Consider the following 13,203-nt stretch of genomic DNA (forward strand, 5'->3'; position numbering starts at 1 on the left):
ATGTAATTTTTAATGTGTTCCAACTACCAATAGAGAACAGTCATGGGTGGTGCTGTATCTAGCTCCTCTGCAGGTAGTGATCAAAATTTTAGACATCCCATAGTGCAGGGTAGGCAAATATGGACCATAGTAGCTGGTCACTTGTGTGTTCACAGGTTGACCAAGTAAATACCATTTCATAAGGCTATTTGTAGACAACAGGAGAAGGGAAAGGACTCATCTTGAAGACCTTCATAATCCATATGTCATGCTCTCCATGTTCTCTTTTTCTGTGTAAAAAGACTTGAGTACCTTGTACATAGTGGAATCAGTATGTATTTGCTTGTAATTGCATTTGCAAATGTAAATGACTAGTGGAACAGAAGGAACTAGTATTTTGGTTGTCTAGTAAAGTTGGTGTCATGCAATATATGGAAAAAAAGTATCTGGCATCATCTATTTGAATTGAATTGTTATATAAAAATGAATGGATGGGGAGGAAAAGAGCAGAAAATGGAAAAAGTGAATACATCACAAGAGGATGTCAGTAGAGTGCTTTTGGAGAATTAAACAGGAATAGAAATCTTTAGAAAGAGAGCCAGTGGTAGCAGCTCAAAGACTGTTCTTTCATGATAGCTAAGGCTTCCCCTGATGGTACAGAGTGAATTTAGCAGAAACTCAGTTTCCAGAAAGAGAATTTCTTTTCCAGAATCTACAGAAGTCATCTAGCTAACTCATTCTTCTGTGACTATTAGGATAATGGTGTTAAAAAGAATATTTTTCTGTCCTACAGGGAGGAAATGAGAGCTGGGGATAAAGGCTTGCTCCTCTTCCATTTCTCTTGGTTAGTCAGATGAGGGGATAAACTACCTATGTGGTTAATGAAAAGTTCTACAGAGAAGGTCAAGATAAGTTAACTGAGTTATGGGGGAGAACCCATTGGGAAACCATCTTTCATTAACCTAATTTCCTCTCCTGAGCTGAACAGGGAACAAATTGTGAAGAGAAACCCTGAGGAATTAGTGTTGCTCACAGATCCAGCGTGAGTGTGGACGAATGGCTGGATTCAGTCATAAAGATAGCTGAAAGTGGCTTGGCAATTTCTAATTTCAGAAAGAGAAAGGCAGGCAACAAACCTATGGATTGTGTAAGATTTGAGGCCTTCCAATCATAGACAGAGGTCATCTTTGGCTGAAATATGTTCTTAGATTAGACATAAATTTCCCACCCGGAGGAATGAAAGAGTATGGTAACACAGTAGTAGCAAAGCATGATGTAGATGACTGACTGTCAGTGAGGGCATTTGCCTGTGTATATGGTGAATACTGAACAAGGCTATTTCGGTCATTTGAGAATGTCTGTAGGAGATGGAATAGAAGCACAGTATTGTTGGAGACAGTGCTGTGTCGGGTATCCATGTAATACCAGTGCTCTCAGCCTTTTAGTAACAGTTCTAAAAGTAGGTAAAGCCCCAGGCTGGCAGTTTTCTGTAACTGGATCACTTAGTTCTTTTCTAGGAACTTAAAGTAGTCAAGAAAACACTGCTTAAGTGAGCGTACCAGATTCCTGGAGCCAGAGATCTGAGGTAGGAACTTCATTGTGCATGTCCTTGCCCAGATGAGAATCGCTGCCCCAGTGAACTTGGTTACTAATGGTGTGTCTTGAAAAGCCTTGGATTAGATGATTTCTATGGCCTCTTCCAACCTTAAAATGTTAGATATGTAGGAAATGGAGTTTGATTTTGAATGTCTTTGACAAAGGCATTTTATTTGCATGGGTGCTATATAGCTTTCATACTAGGATAACAAATAGGTAATGATAGTTCAAGAGAAATTGTAAACCTGAAAATTGCTGTAAATATTCAAGAATCCATTCATGATTTTCCTTGCCTTCTTTAGATGTACCATTTGATCCCAGTGTTTGCCGTATTTTCACATGTCCTTAGGCAGCACCAGACACTTGTCCTTTACAATTGATGGTAGAGATTGCTAACTGTTTTTCTTTTGCCATGCTTTTAGAAGCAGAAATGATGATTCTTAATGCCAGCCAAAGCTTGTATGGCCTGATTCCGCCCCTCCCCCCCTTTATGTACTCTAAGGTACACTGAAATGAAAGTCACTGTGTAATATACAGTCATCAGTAGGATTTCTTCCCAGTCCTTTATTCTTTTGTGATGTCAGGAAATTTCTTTATGGTCTTATGCTTAGGAGAGGTTAAGAAATAGTAATCTCTTCAGTAACTGGGAGCCCATCATCTAACCCATCATCCAGAGGCCCTAAGAACAAGAGGAGATAGTATCTCTTACATGTTATCTTAGAAAGACCAGAGCAGACAGCCCTAAATGCTTTCTTTCTTTTTTTTATAAATATTTTTTATTGTGATTAATGGAAGGGTTACATTATATTCACCAGATAGAAGGTGCATAACTTCACAAACATTGATACTCTTTCTCATGACATGGTCCCCATTTCCCTCTCACCCTCTTCCCGCTTATCTTGATTTCCCCTCTTCCCTATCCAATTTCAAATAACCAAGTAAGCACATATAAAATATATCAGATAACAAGGTGAAAAATTGTAACAATATGAGATAACCAAGGGATGGCAAAAAAGATGAAAGATAACATAGTACATTAAGGATAACAGTCACTCATTATATGGCTTTTGTTTCCTTATCCTGGAGGTCCTTACATTTAGTGTCATACTATTTGGCCTTATGTCTCTAGATTTTGTTCTATTGCAAATCTCTCCTAGGAGAGCCCAAGGTTTCTACTGATTATGACAAATGAGGGAGACGACTGGGCCTAAGTTCCTTTGGGTCTGGCTTACTTCACTTAATATGATTTTTTCTAAGTATTTCCATTTCCTTACAAATGGGGCGATGTCATCAGCACAGAATTCCATTGTGTATAAATACCACATCTTGTTGATCCACTCATCAACTGAGGGGCATCTAGGTTGGTTCCATATCTTTGCTATGGTAAATAGTGCTGCAATGAACATCGTTGTGCTAGTGGATTTAGTATGTCCTTGTTTCTGGATGATTGGGTAAATGCCAAGTAGTGGAATTGCTGGGTCATAAGGGTGCTCTATGTTTAGTCTTTTGAGGAACTGCCACACTGCTTTCCAGAGTGATTGAACGAGTTTGCACTCCCACCAACAGTGTAGTAGTGATCTCTCCTGGCCACATCCCCTCCAACATCTGTTGTTTTTAGATTTCTTGATCCTGGCCATTCTAACTGGAGTGAGGTGGAATCTTAGAGTTGTTTTGATTTGCACTAAATGCTTTCTTTTTAAAAACCTATTAGCATTAACCAGTTGTGGTAACCCTAGCTACTCATGAGGCAGAGATCTAAGAATCTGGGCAGAAAAGTCCATGAGAGTTTGTGTGTGTGTTTGGGCGGGGGGGCGGTACCAATCCTAAGGCTTGAACTCAAGGCCTGAACACTGTCTTGGGGCTTTCTCAAGGCTAGCGCTCTGCCACTTGAGCCATGGTACCACTTCCAGCTTTTTCTGTGTATGTGGTACTGAGGAATCAAACCTGGGGCTTCATGCATGCAAGGTAGGCAGCTCAAATCCATGGGACTCTTATCTCCAGTTAATTACCCAAAAGCTAAATGGAGCTGTGGCTTACTTGGTAGAGTTGTAGATTTGCGTAAGAAAAGCTAAATAAAGGACAGTGCCCAGGCCCTGAATTCAAGCTGAAGTTCTGGCATGAAAAGAAAGCAGAAAATGATTAGCATTTTGTTTCCTTGGTTTTCTGTCATGTTGCCTATTTTCTCCTACCCAAATGGATGTTCTTTAGGACCAAAGATCAAGTATTCTTTCTCAGCAGGCTGCATTTCCTTTCTAGTGCCAGCCTCTTTCTCTTAGGCAGAGCTGCTCACCATTTCCATGATGAAGAGGCCCACTGCAGTGGGGTCTTCACTGTTTGGGTGGAGTCAGGGCAGGGGGACAGGGTTGTGTTGTGTATTCTTAGACAGACAGCTCTTCCCTTCTGCCTCCACCTGGCTATGATTCATCTCCAAATTTGCTGTGTTTCCACTCCCTTCCTTCTGCTACATGAAAAACCACTGGGCACAGCCACTGGCCATGCAATGATTATTCTAGGTAGCTTAGCTAAGTTGAAGTACTAGTTATAAACATCTCCACGTGAAATCTATTTTGTTGCAAAGCAAAGACTGTGTTTGCATGCACCGAGGGAAAAGTGCCTGGTAGAAATTGCTGTACAATTTGCCTCTAGACTGTAGTGGGAATATCCTTTTTGGGAAATAGGTTGGATCGATGTGATTTTTCTCTCCATGTTAAGTTGTTATTGAAATGGCAACTTATCTTGTTTTGCAGTCCTAAAGTAATAAATAAAACATTCATGGATGGAATAAATTGAGAGCATCCCATTACCTGTAGTGGCGGACATGTTCATATTCCTCTAAAGCCTCAGGCAGTGACATCAGCAGGTTTTGTTCATTTTCTAATCCAGAGGCTTCTCATTTCTTTCTGTCAAAGAATTTGCGTTTCAGTACTGAGCAGATCTTCAGGGACCCTTTCAGATATGACTACATTTGTAGCACCTCTTGTAAATTGCATTTAAACTTCAGCTCCCTGGAGACAGCTCAGTCTAGTGGAAAGAGCCTGGGCTTGCAATTTACAGAGGTACTTTGCTTGGTAGCAAGGTCTTTAGCTCAAGTTCAGATTCTTGACCTATTAGCAATCTGGAGTTTTCTGACAATCAGCCACTGAAAGTGTTCTTGTGCTTTCTGATAGTACCCAAAGGAATCTACACCTAGCCTGTTTCAGAGGGGACTAAACACACATGTCCACATCTGTGTACGCATGAATATATACACACAGCCCTGAGATCTTCCTGGCCTAGCAGAGTCCTGTTGGCAGTTTGACTTTTCATGCTGTACTATTCCATAATGACTCTCACCCTTGTTCTTTGGTGGGAATCATACTGGAGCTGTAGGTTCACAAATGCTAGATACTCATATGACGATTAACCCTTGCTTTTCTTTCCAGAACAAAGCTGGCCTGTTTGAATACAGTTAATTTTTCCTATTCAACCACTTGCCACTTATTTATGAACAAGTATTTCTTGATTTCCTCCTATCTACAAGAGTCTCTGCTATTTGCCAGTAGGGAGGAATTATCCATGAATTTAAGAAGTTTATAATCTAGACAGGAAGATAAAAGATGTATTTGTAGGGGGGGGGCTGTGTTGAAAGACACAGGTGGTATTTGTATTTAGTTTTTTTCCCCCAGGGAGAAAAATGATCCAAACTTCGGAGGTGTAAAACTCAAGTGCCCTTAGAAACAGCAGAGCATACAGCTTTCTAAGCTTTACATGAAAAGGAATGATGGTAGATGGAAAAACTGAATTTTCTTCTTCAATTATCCATAGGAATTTTTTTCTTTGTCTTCCAAATGGAGGGCAGTGCCAGTTTACTTGAGGCTCACTTGGCATTCTCTGCAGCTGTGCAAGTACTTAGGATGTCTCCTCTTCTGCACCAGCTTTTGTTTCTCTCCCTCACTCATTCACATACATTGTCTTCATCCATTTTACCTCATCCATTGTCAGTTGGTGGAGATTGCTGGGTGGAATTCCAGACTTGTACCTCTGACTGGTCTCTAGCCCCTTCTTCTCTGCCCACTCCACCACCAGGTCTTTCTACATATGAAATACTTACCTTTGTGAAACTGGTTTATTTCTCTTAACAGGATGATCTCTAGTTCCATTCATTTTCCATATACAAGCCTTTAAGAAGCCATTCCTTTGTCTAGATTCTACTTCCTGTTTCTCCCTTGACTCTTAGTTTCAGGGTCACTCTGTGAAAGCTTTTTTAATTGCAACAATACTTTAGCTGCTTCCCCAATGTGTCTCTTTGATGTAGCATATGTAAGCAAAGTTGCATCCTCTTAACCTGTTGAACTGTGTTCCCTCTGAACTGCAAACTTTACAAGGCCAGGGAACTGCGCTTTTCACCAGCATATTTCATGTTCCTAGTCTGACATATACCATCATATTTACCAAGAGCTGTTGTTCTCTACCACTTACTTGATCCTTAACTTCTTTAGGGCAGGACCAATTCTTGTTGATTGTGTCATACTCAGCACTTTGGGTCTTTGTGTTTAGTTTGTTTCAGCAACCAACTACTTTCTGCAACTTTGTTCACCTGGACTTTTTTTGGCTCATACTGGAACTTGAACTTAGGACCTTGCTGTCTTGTTTAGCCTTTTACTTCAAGGCTAGCACTACCATTTGAGCCACAACCCCATTTCGGGCTGTTATAGCCATTATCTTGAACTAATGATTTGAAATAATGATTTTGGTATCCTATACTAGTGATTCTGCGTATCTTGTACTAAGTGTTCGAATTGATGATATTGGTGTCTATGGGAAGGGGGTCTTCAGAGATTAGCCTCTAAGTGGTGGAGGAACCTGAACCGAAGCAGTAGAAGAAATAGACTGAAAGGGAGGGGCAGGTTTATAACTTTCCATAGGCCTGGAGAACTTATGCAGAAGGACCTGCCTATATGATGAGTCCATTTGGTAAGAGATTGGAGACATAGGAAAACAAAACAACACAACATACTATTGGACACAAGTTGGTGGGGAGGCAGGCATGAGAGGTAAGTGACCATGACCCTGAGACCATGACCATGAGATCTAGTGACCATGACCCTGTTCCTACGGAAGCCTGGTGTTAACTCTGTGATTCAGGGGTTACTGTGCACTCAGGTTTTACCTCTTCATTGTTTAGAAAGTCATAGATATGAAGTGTCAAGTAAACTACATAGGCCTGTGAACATGTTGCTTGTTTTTATAACTTGAGTAGCTCATATCTGATTTTATCTTACCATATGGTAGTTTTCTTATTGTTGCTGAATTTTTTTTGGAGGCAGGGGTCGGTCATGGGGCTTGAACTCTGGGCGTGGGTGCTCTCCCTGAGTTTTTCAGCTCTAGGCTACAGTTCTACCGCTGAAGCCACAGTTGCCACTTCCAGTTTTCTAGTGGTTAATTAGAAATAAGAGTCTCAATGATTTTAGGGCCAGGGCTGGCTTTGAACCACGATTTTCAGATCTCAGACTCCTGAGTAGCTAGGATTACAGGCGTGAGCCACTGCATCTGGCTTTGTTGCTGAGTTTTGCATTTCTTGCTGGGGCATTTGATAGGGAGGGAAGCAGGGAGAACAGCAAAGAGTAGGGATTTATGAGTCTTGGCTATGGGACAGGAAGGTAGTGTAACTCCCTGCCACCAAGATAGCCGTGGCTTAGAGTCACACAAGCAGCTGAGGCCTGGTGGGTCTGGGGGCTGGCTCATCCTGGGCCACCTCACAAGGGGAGACTCTTCCAGAGCTCTGTCAGACAGCTGGGGCCTCAGAGATACTGCTGCCTTTCTGTTGTCAGGTTCACATTAATGCGCATCCTCAATGAATGCCTCCCTTTGGACAGTGCTCTTTCTGAGGCTGATTGCCCAGGGACCGTTGGGCTGGTTTGAATAGTCTGGCTGTGGACAGCATTGTCCAGCAGCCTTGGACTGTGCAACTAAGGCAAAAAGCTGCCGGTTTTTTATTTTCATGGCTTGTTCTGTCTTCAATGTACAGATTAGATTTGAAATGACTCAGATGCAAAATTCAAGGTCTCCAATGTTATGAAATCTGTTCAGGGAAAAGAATTTAAGGGAAACAACCCTTTTTCCCTTTTAAAATCTTTCCTGTAAATTGGTTAATGGACATGTTTTCTGGGTACTGGTTTTCCTGCCTGAAGTTCTCATTGTAGCAACATGGACAAGTGCAGACTCGAGCACACGCTTGAGTCAGTGCTATTCTTTAGGTATATTTTAGAGACCGTTATACTAAGTAGGTGATCAGGTGCTAGAAATGCTTTCATTTACAGAAGCCAAAATTTTGCCTCTTGACAAAATTTCCCATTTGTGATATAATGACTGACTATGATATAAAGAAGAGAAAATAGCAGAAGCTACTCAACATCAGGGTTGTTTCTTCTAAAACAGGCGCAGTGATTTCCCCTTGATAAGAAAAATTCAGGATGCGTATATTAGTTTTCTGTGTTTGACTAGTAAATTACCATAGTTTAACACATCATAAATTTATTATCTTATGTGAATTAGGTCTGCCTGAGCTAAAATCAAAATGCCAGCAAGGACTTGAGGAGACACTTGGGGCGAAGCCACCTTCCAGTCTCCCCACTTCCTGGGAGTTGTGCCACATTCTTAGGCTCTCAGCTTTTTCCACCATCTTCCAGAGTCCCATCTGCTCTGACCACAGGCAAGGAAGCTGTTCTGTACTAAGGACTTCATGAGAAGAGCGGCTCCATCTTGATAATACAGAATAACCTTCTGCTTTCCAAGTCCTAAATTTAATCTCACCTCTGAAGCCCATTTGCTATGTGAAGTCATGTCTTCAAATTCTTAGGGTCAGAAGGTGACCATTACGGGAAGAAACTGTTTTGCCTGGGATACTGTAGAAGTACTTCATTTAACATTTTGTTCAGAGAATGTGCCCATGATTTGTTATCAGGTCTGGAAGAAACTCTGACTTGCTTATTTATAGGGAAGAAGTGCAAATCCCACAGAATTTGCTTGGGTCTTAATCTGCTGTAGAAACTGATGTTGGTTTTCTTTTTTTGTTTGCTTTGACAGTGATAACCTGCTAAGGAGAGCTGCCTGTCAAGAAGCTCAGGTAATACCATTTCCTGTAAGAAAATTAAACCCTCTTATCTCCACGGAGCAGGAAGCCCACAGTACTCCTGGGACACGCGCAGGATCTCGCCTCGGTGCAGTTTGGCTATTTCCCCTCACTATCTGGGGATGAATCAGGCTTCAAGCCAACTCTGAGCAGTGTGGAGGGACATTAACCATCTGGCAAGGAGCACTCCTAACACCCGTCCCGCTAGGCTTGTTTACTTCTGGATCACTCCTGAGAACACAAACCCTGGAGCTCTGGGAATTTGCTGTATTTGCAGTTGTCCTTGAAGATCTGGCTCAACCCTGAACCAGCCCAGATCCAAATGGTCCACTGGGATATTAGTTCAGAGCCAGCATTGCCTCTGAAAGTCAAATTGTCTCCAAATTGTTGATTCAGACGTTATGCTCATCTCTTTAATGCAACTCATTCCTTAACCTAGTTTCAGGAGATTCTACATAAATGTCCATTCATCTGCTCCAGTTCAAGCCCACTGTCTTGCCTCCCCATTTGGCCTGACAGGTGGTAGCTGTGACTCAGTTGCCTTTTTACTTATATGTCACTTAAGCTTATGATGTCAGAAATATGTTATTTAAAAAAAGAGATAAACCCATGTTAAAAATGACAAGGGAATGAAGCCCTTACTAAGGGAAGGCAAGCCTCATACTTGTTTCTGACACATTTCCTGAGGGTCAGGGATGTAGTAAGTTCCTCTCATCGATGGTTGTTATCTAAATGTTCTGAATGGGAATTTAGGTATTGTGTGTGTGTGTGTGTGTGTGTGTGTGTGTGTGCGCGCGTGTGTGCGCGCGCGTGCGCGCGTGCGTGCGTGTGCTTCCTGATACTCTTATACTTTCACTTGGCTTTTTCATTCAAGTCTGGTGCGCTACCTCTTAAGCCACGGCTCCACTTCTGGCGAGTTGTGGATAAGAATCTTATGGATTTTTATGCCTAGTTTGGCTTTAAACGTTCATTCTCAGATCTCAGCCTCCTCAGGAGCTAGGCTTACAAGTGTGAACTATTAGAGCCTAGTTGAATGTGAGTTTTAAGAATTTGATTATAGTTTTGCTTAAGTATATTACATGGCTCCAGGTTTTGGAAATCAAATAAAATAAACTTTTGCCGCACACCAGTGGCTTATGCCTGTAATCCTAGCTAATCAGGAGGCTGAGATCTGAGGATCATGGTTCAAAGCTAGCCTAGGCACAAAAGCCTGTGAGACTCTTATCTCTAACCACTAGAAAAGAAAACAAACAAACTGGTTGTGATGCTGTGGCTCAAGTTTTAGAGTGGTAGCCTTGAGCTGAAGAGTTCAGGGACAGCACCCAGGCCAAGAGTTCAAGCCCCACAACCAACAAAAACAAAAAAATCAATTAAAATAAACTTTACATTTTAAAACTTTTTAAATTGACACTATATGTGTGTATGGATGTAATATATGTTGATACAGGTATGCAGTATACAGTGATTAAATCAAGGTCATTATAAAATAAAGTTTAATATTAACTTTAAAGTGATTCCTACCTCAAACATCATTTTGTGTATGTGTTGGGGTGGGGGGCGGGGGAGTGTTGTCATACTGGAGTTTAAACTCAGGACCTGGTAGACAAACACTACCATTTGAGCCATACCCCAAACTCTTTTTACTTTAGGTTATTTTTCAGATAGGATCACTTTTTTGCCGCTCAGGGCAGTCTGGACTGCTGTCCTCCTACTTCTGCATCCCAAGCAGCTTACATTATAATTGTGATCCACCACACCTAGCTAGTTTTTTGACATGGGGTCTCACTAATGTCTTGCCTTGGCTGGTCTCGAACCTAAATCTTTCTGACCAAGAAGGCATGAGCCTGACCTCCACTTCTCTTATTAAAGGCTCTTACCTCCACTTCTAGACTTGTAATTTATTAACCCTTGTGACATTGGCTAACTTAATCTTTCCAAGTCTTGACTTTGTAAAAATGAGATTAGTGACTTCCTTAGTTTCTGAGAGACGGGATCATTGTATGTAAAAGTGGCAAAAGAGGTGTTCACACTTCCCATGCTAGTTGCTGCTTTTTAGTTGTGATATAACATTGCAAAGAAGAGGTAAATTGAGTATTAGATTCATTTCTTTTTGTCCTAGTGGAATTTGGTCTTGGAGTCTTGTCTTGTTAAGCAGATACTTTAGTAATTGAGCCATGCCCCTGGCATTGTTTTGCTTTTGTTATTTTTCAGATAGGGTCTTGCTTCCTCCACCACCGTCTTCTGTAACTAAAATGGCATGGGTGTATCTCTACACCGCATTTTTATTGGTTGAGATGAGGTTGCATGGACTTCTTGCCAGGTTTGCCTCAAACAGTGATCTCCTGGATCTTAGGTCTAAAGTAGTTAACATTACAGGCATAACACACTGCAACGTAGGCTATTTTTTTTTCCCTTTTCTTTCAATTTTTTTTTTTTGTAGGTCATAGTGCTTGAACTCAGCCTGGGTGCTGCCCCTGAGCTCTTCAGCTCAAAGCTACCACCCTACCCCTGGGCCTGGGCATTGTCCCTGAACTCTTCAGCTAAAGGCTACCACCCTTGAGCCAAGCCCCACTTCCTGTTTCTTAGAGGTTAATTGGAGATAAGAGTCTCAGGTTCTTTTGTGCCCAGGTTGGCTTTGAACCTTGATCCTCAGATCTCAGCCTTCTGAATAGCTAGAATTATGGGCATGAGCCACCACGCCCGGCTGGCTGATTGTTTACATATATTGGCAACCCAGATTCTCCAGAACTAAGTTATATTAATAAGTTGATTGAGACAAAGGTCACATGCTGAAACTAAGGACATGTGGATTATGACGGCCTTACTGCTTATGTTTATAATAAAGCTCACCATATTTTATAGAGAAAAGATGTCCAAGTAGGTAAAGCAAAATATCTATACCAGTTCAAAATTAACTATCATCATGAAATAGTGGTGCATTGTTGCTTCTGGTGTTTTGTTGGTGTTGGATCATGAATGAGCATGTTATTTTTCTCAGAGAAGATCACTCATCTCTGGAAGCAAACTCTTGGAATGAAAGAATATATATAATCCCTAGCTGAATGAAAGGGCATTTACTAGAAACTTCTCTTTTTTTCTTTTTAGGTGTTTGGTAACCAGCTCATTCCTCCCAATGCTCAAGTGAAGAAGGCAACTGTTTTTCTCAATCCTGCGGCTTGCAAAGGGTATACCACTTTGTGATTCTTAAGAAAGTATATACTATTTTTCTAAGAGGGACAAACAGGTAGATTGGGTAAGATTGGAAGAGCTATGTCCAGTACTCTTGTAGCAATAAGATTCATTCACAATGTAGAAATAATGATTAATGTGGAATAACTATAAAGTGAGGTGATACTTAGCAAACCTGTCAAGTTGAAGTGTAATTCTCCAGAATTAACTGGTACAAAACAATCTTACTTGCTTGTACTCAGTGCCTCTGAGAACTGGCCTGCTGCATGGTACAAGTCTTCAGGTCCTCTCTGTAGATACCCAAGAGCACTGTGGGCATGGGAAGGTAGGATGTTTATCCCAAGGGACAGACAAGGATGACCTGGTTCTATGCTTGTCATGTCACCGAGCCGTCTCTCAGGGAGATAGGGGAATTAAGTGAAAAATTAGCACTCGGATAAGCTAGTGACTTATATTGGTTCATTGACCCAACGGTGTCACACTGAAATGGAGAGGGCTGTGGATATGCGGAACTCACAGATACTCTGAAAAAAAAAATACCCCAGACAAGAAAAATAAAAGTCGTATAATGTTACATGATGCTCTCATTTAGTTGGAACAGTAAATGTATAGACCTTGATGGCATTGAAGGAAATAATTTGCAATTTATGTTTAAAAAATAGAATAAAGGCTACTTCCACGTGTAGAATAATTGTGTTTGGCCTTTGTGAAGAAAGAATATGTATTAGAGTGGATTCTACACGTGCCCATCCAGCGTCACCAGGATAGGAACAAGCACGTGACCAATTTGTGGTGGTATGTTACCGTAGCTATAGTAAGAAAAAGCAGAGTTCTGCCGTCAGCTCTTCTCTGCACTTCTTGGAGAGCAGTGGGTATGACTTCACAGATGAGAAGCCAGTCACACCTGTGATTACTATTATTATTATTAGTAGTAGTAGTAGTAGTAGTAATTTTGTGCCAGCTCTAAAGCTTGAACTTAGGGCTTTGGTGCTGCCCCTGAGCTTTTTTTCTCAAAGTGAATACTCTCCCACTTAAACCACAACTCCACTTCTGTCTTTTGGTGGTTAATTGGAGATGAAAGATAGACTTTCCTGCCTGGTCTGGTCTTAAATCGTGATCCTCAGATTTTACCTCCTGAGTAGTAGCTAGGATTACAGGCATGAGCCACCAGACCAGGCAGGAAAGGCCAAGAGTTAGTGAAACCTTGTTTCTTAAAAATAAAACAACCACAGTGGTTCATGCCTCTAATTCCAGCTATGTGGGAGGTAGAGATTAGAAGAGTTTCAATTTGAGGCTAAGCCTGGGGAAAAGTTAGCAAGATCCCACCT

At 41.3% G+C, this 13,203-nt stretch overlaps 1 protein-coding gene across 3 annotated transcripts in view; it reads left to right on the plus strand.

The window, feature by feature from the left end:
• Agk (acylglycerol kinase) overlaps positions 1 to 13,203 on the plus strand; it is an 82,637-nt gene that overhangs the window by 16,823 nt on the left and 52,611 nt on the right. For all 3 annotated transcript variants that reach the window (XM_090333423.1, XM_090333422.1, XM_090333421.1), the window contains exons 3-4: positions 8,641 to 8,680; positions 11,792 to 11,871. In XM_090333423.1, the coding sequence (XP_090189549.1) occupies positions 8,641 to 8,680; positions 11,792 to 11,871 (120 nt within the window). The remainder of the gene's footprint in view (positions 1 to 8,640; positions 8,681 to 11,791; positions 11,872 to 13,203) is intronic.

The sequence above is a fragment of the Megascapheus bottae genome, chromosome 5 (genome assembly GCF_031878675.1).
Source record: "Megascapheus bottae isolate mThoBot1 chromosome 5, mThoBot2.hap1, whole genome shotgun sequence".
NCBI classification, from domain to species: domain Eukaryota; kingdom Metazoa; phylum Chordata; class Mammalia; order Rodentia; family Geomyidae; genus Megascapheus; species Megascapheus bottae.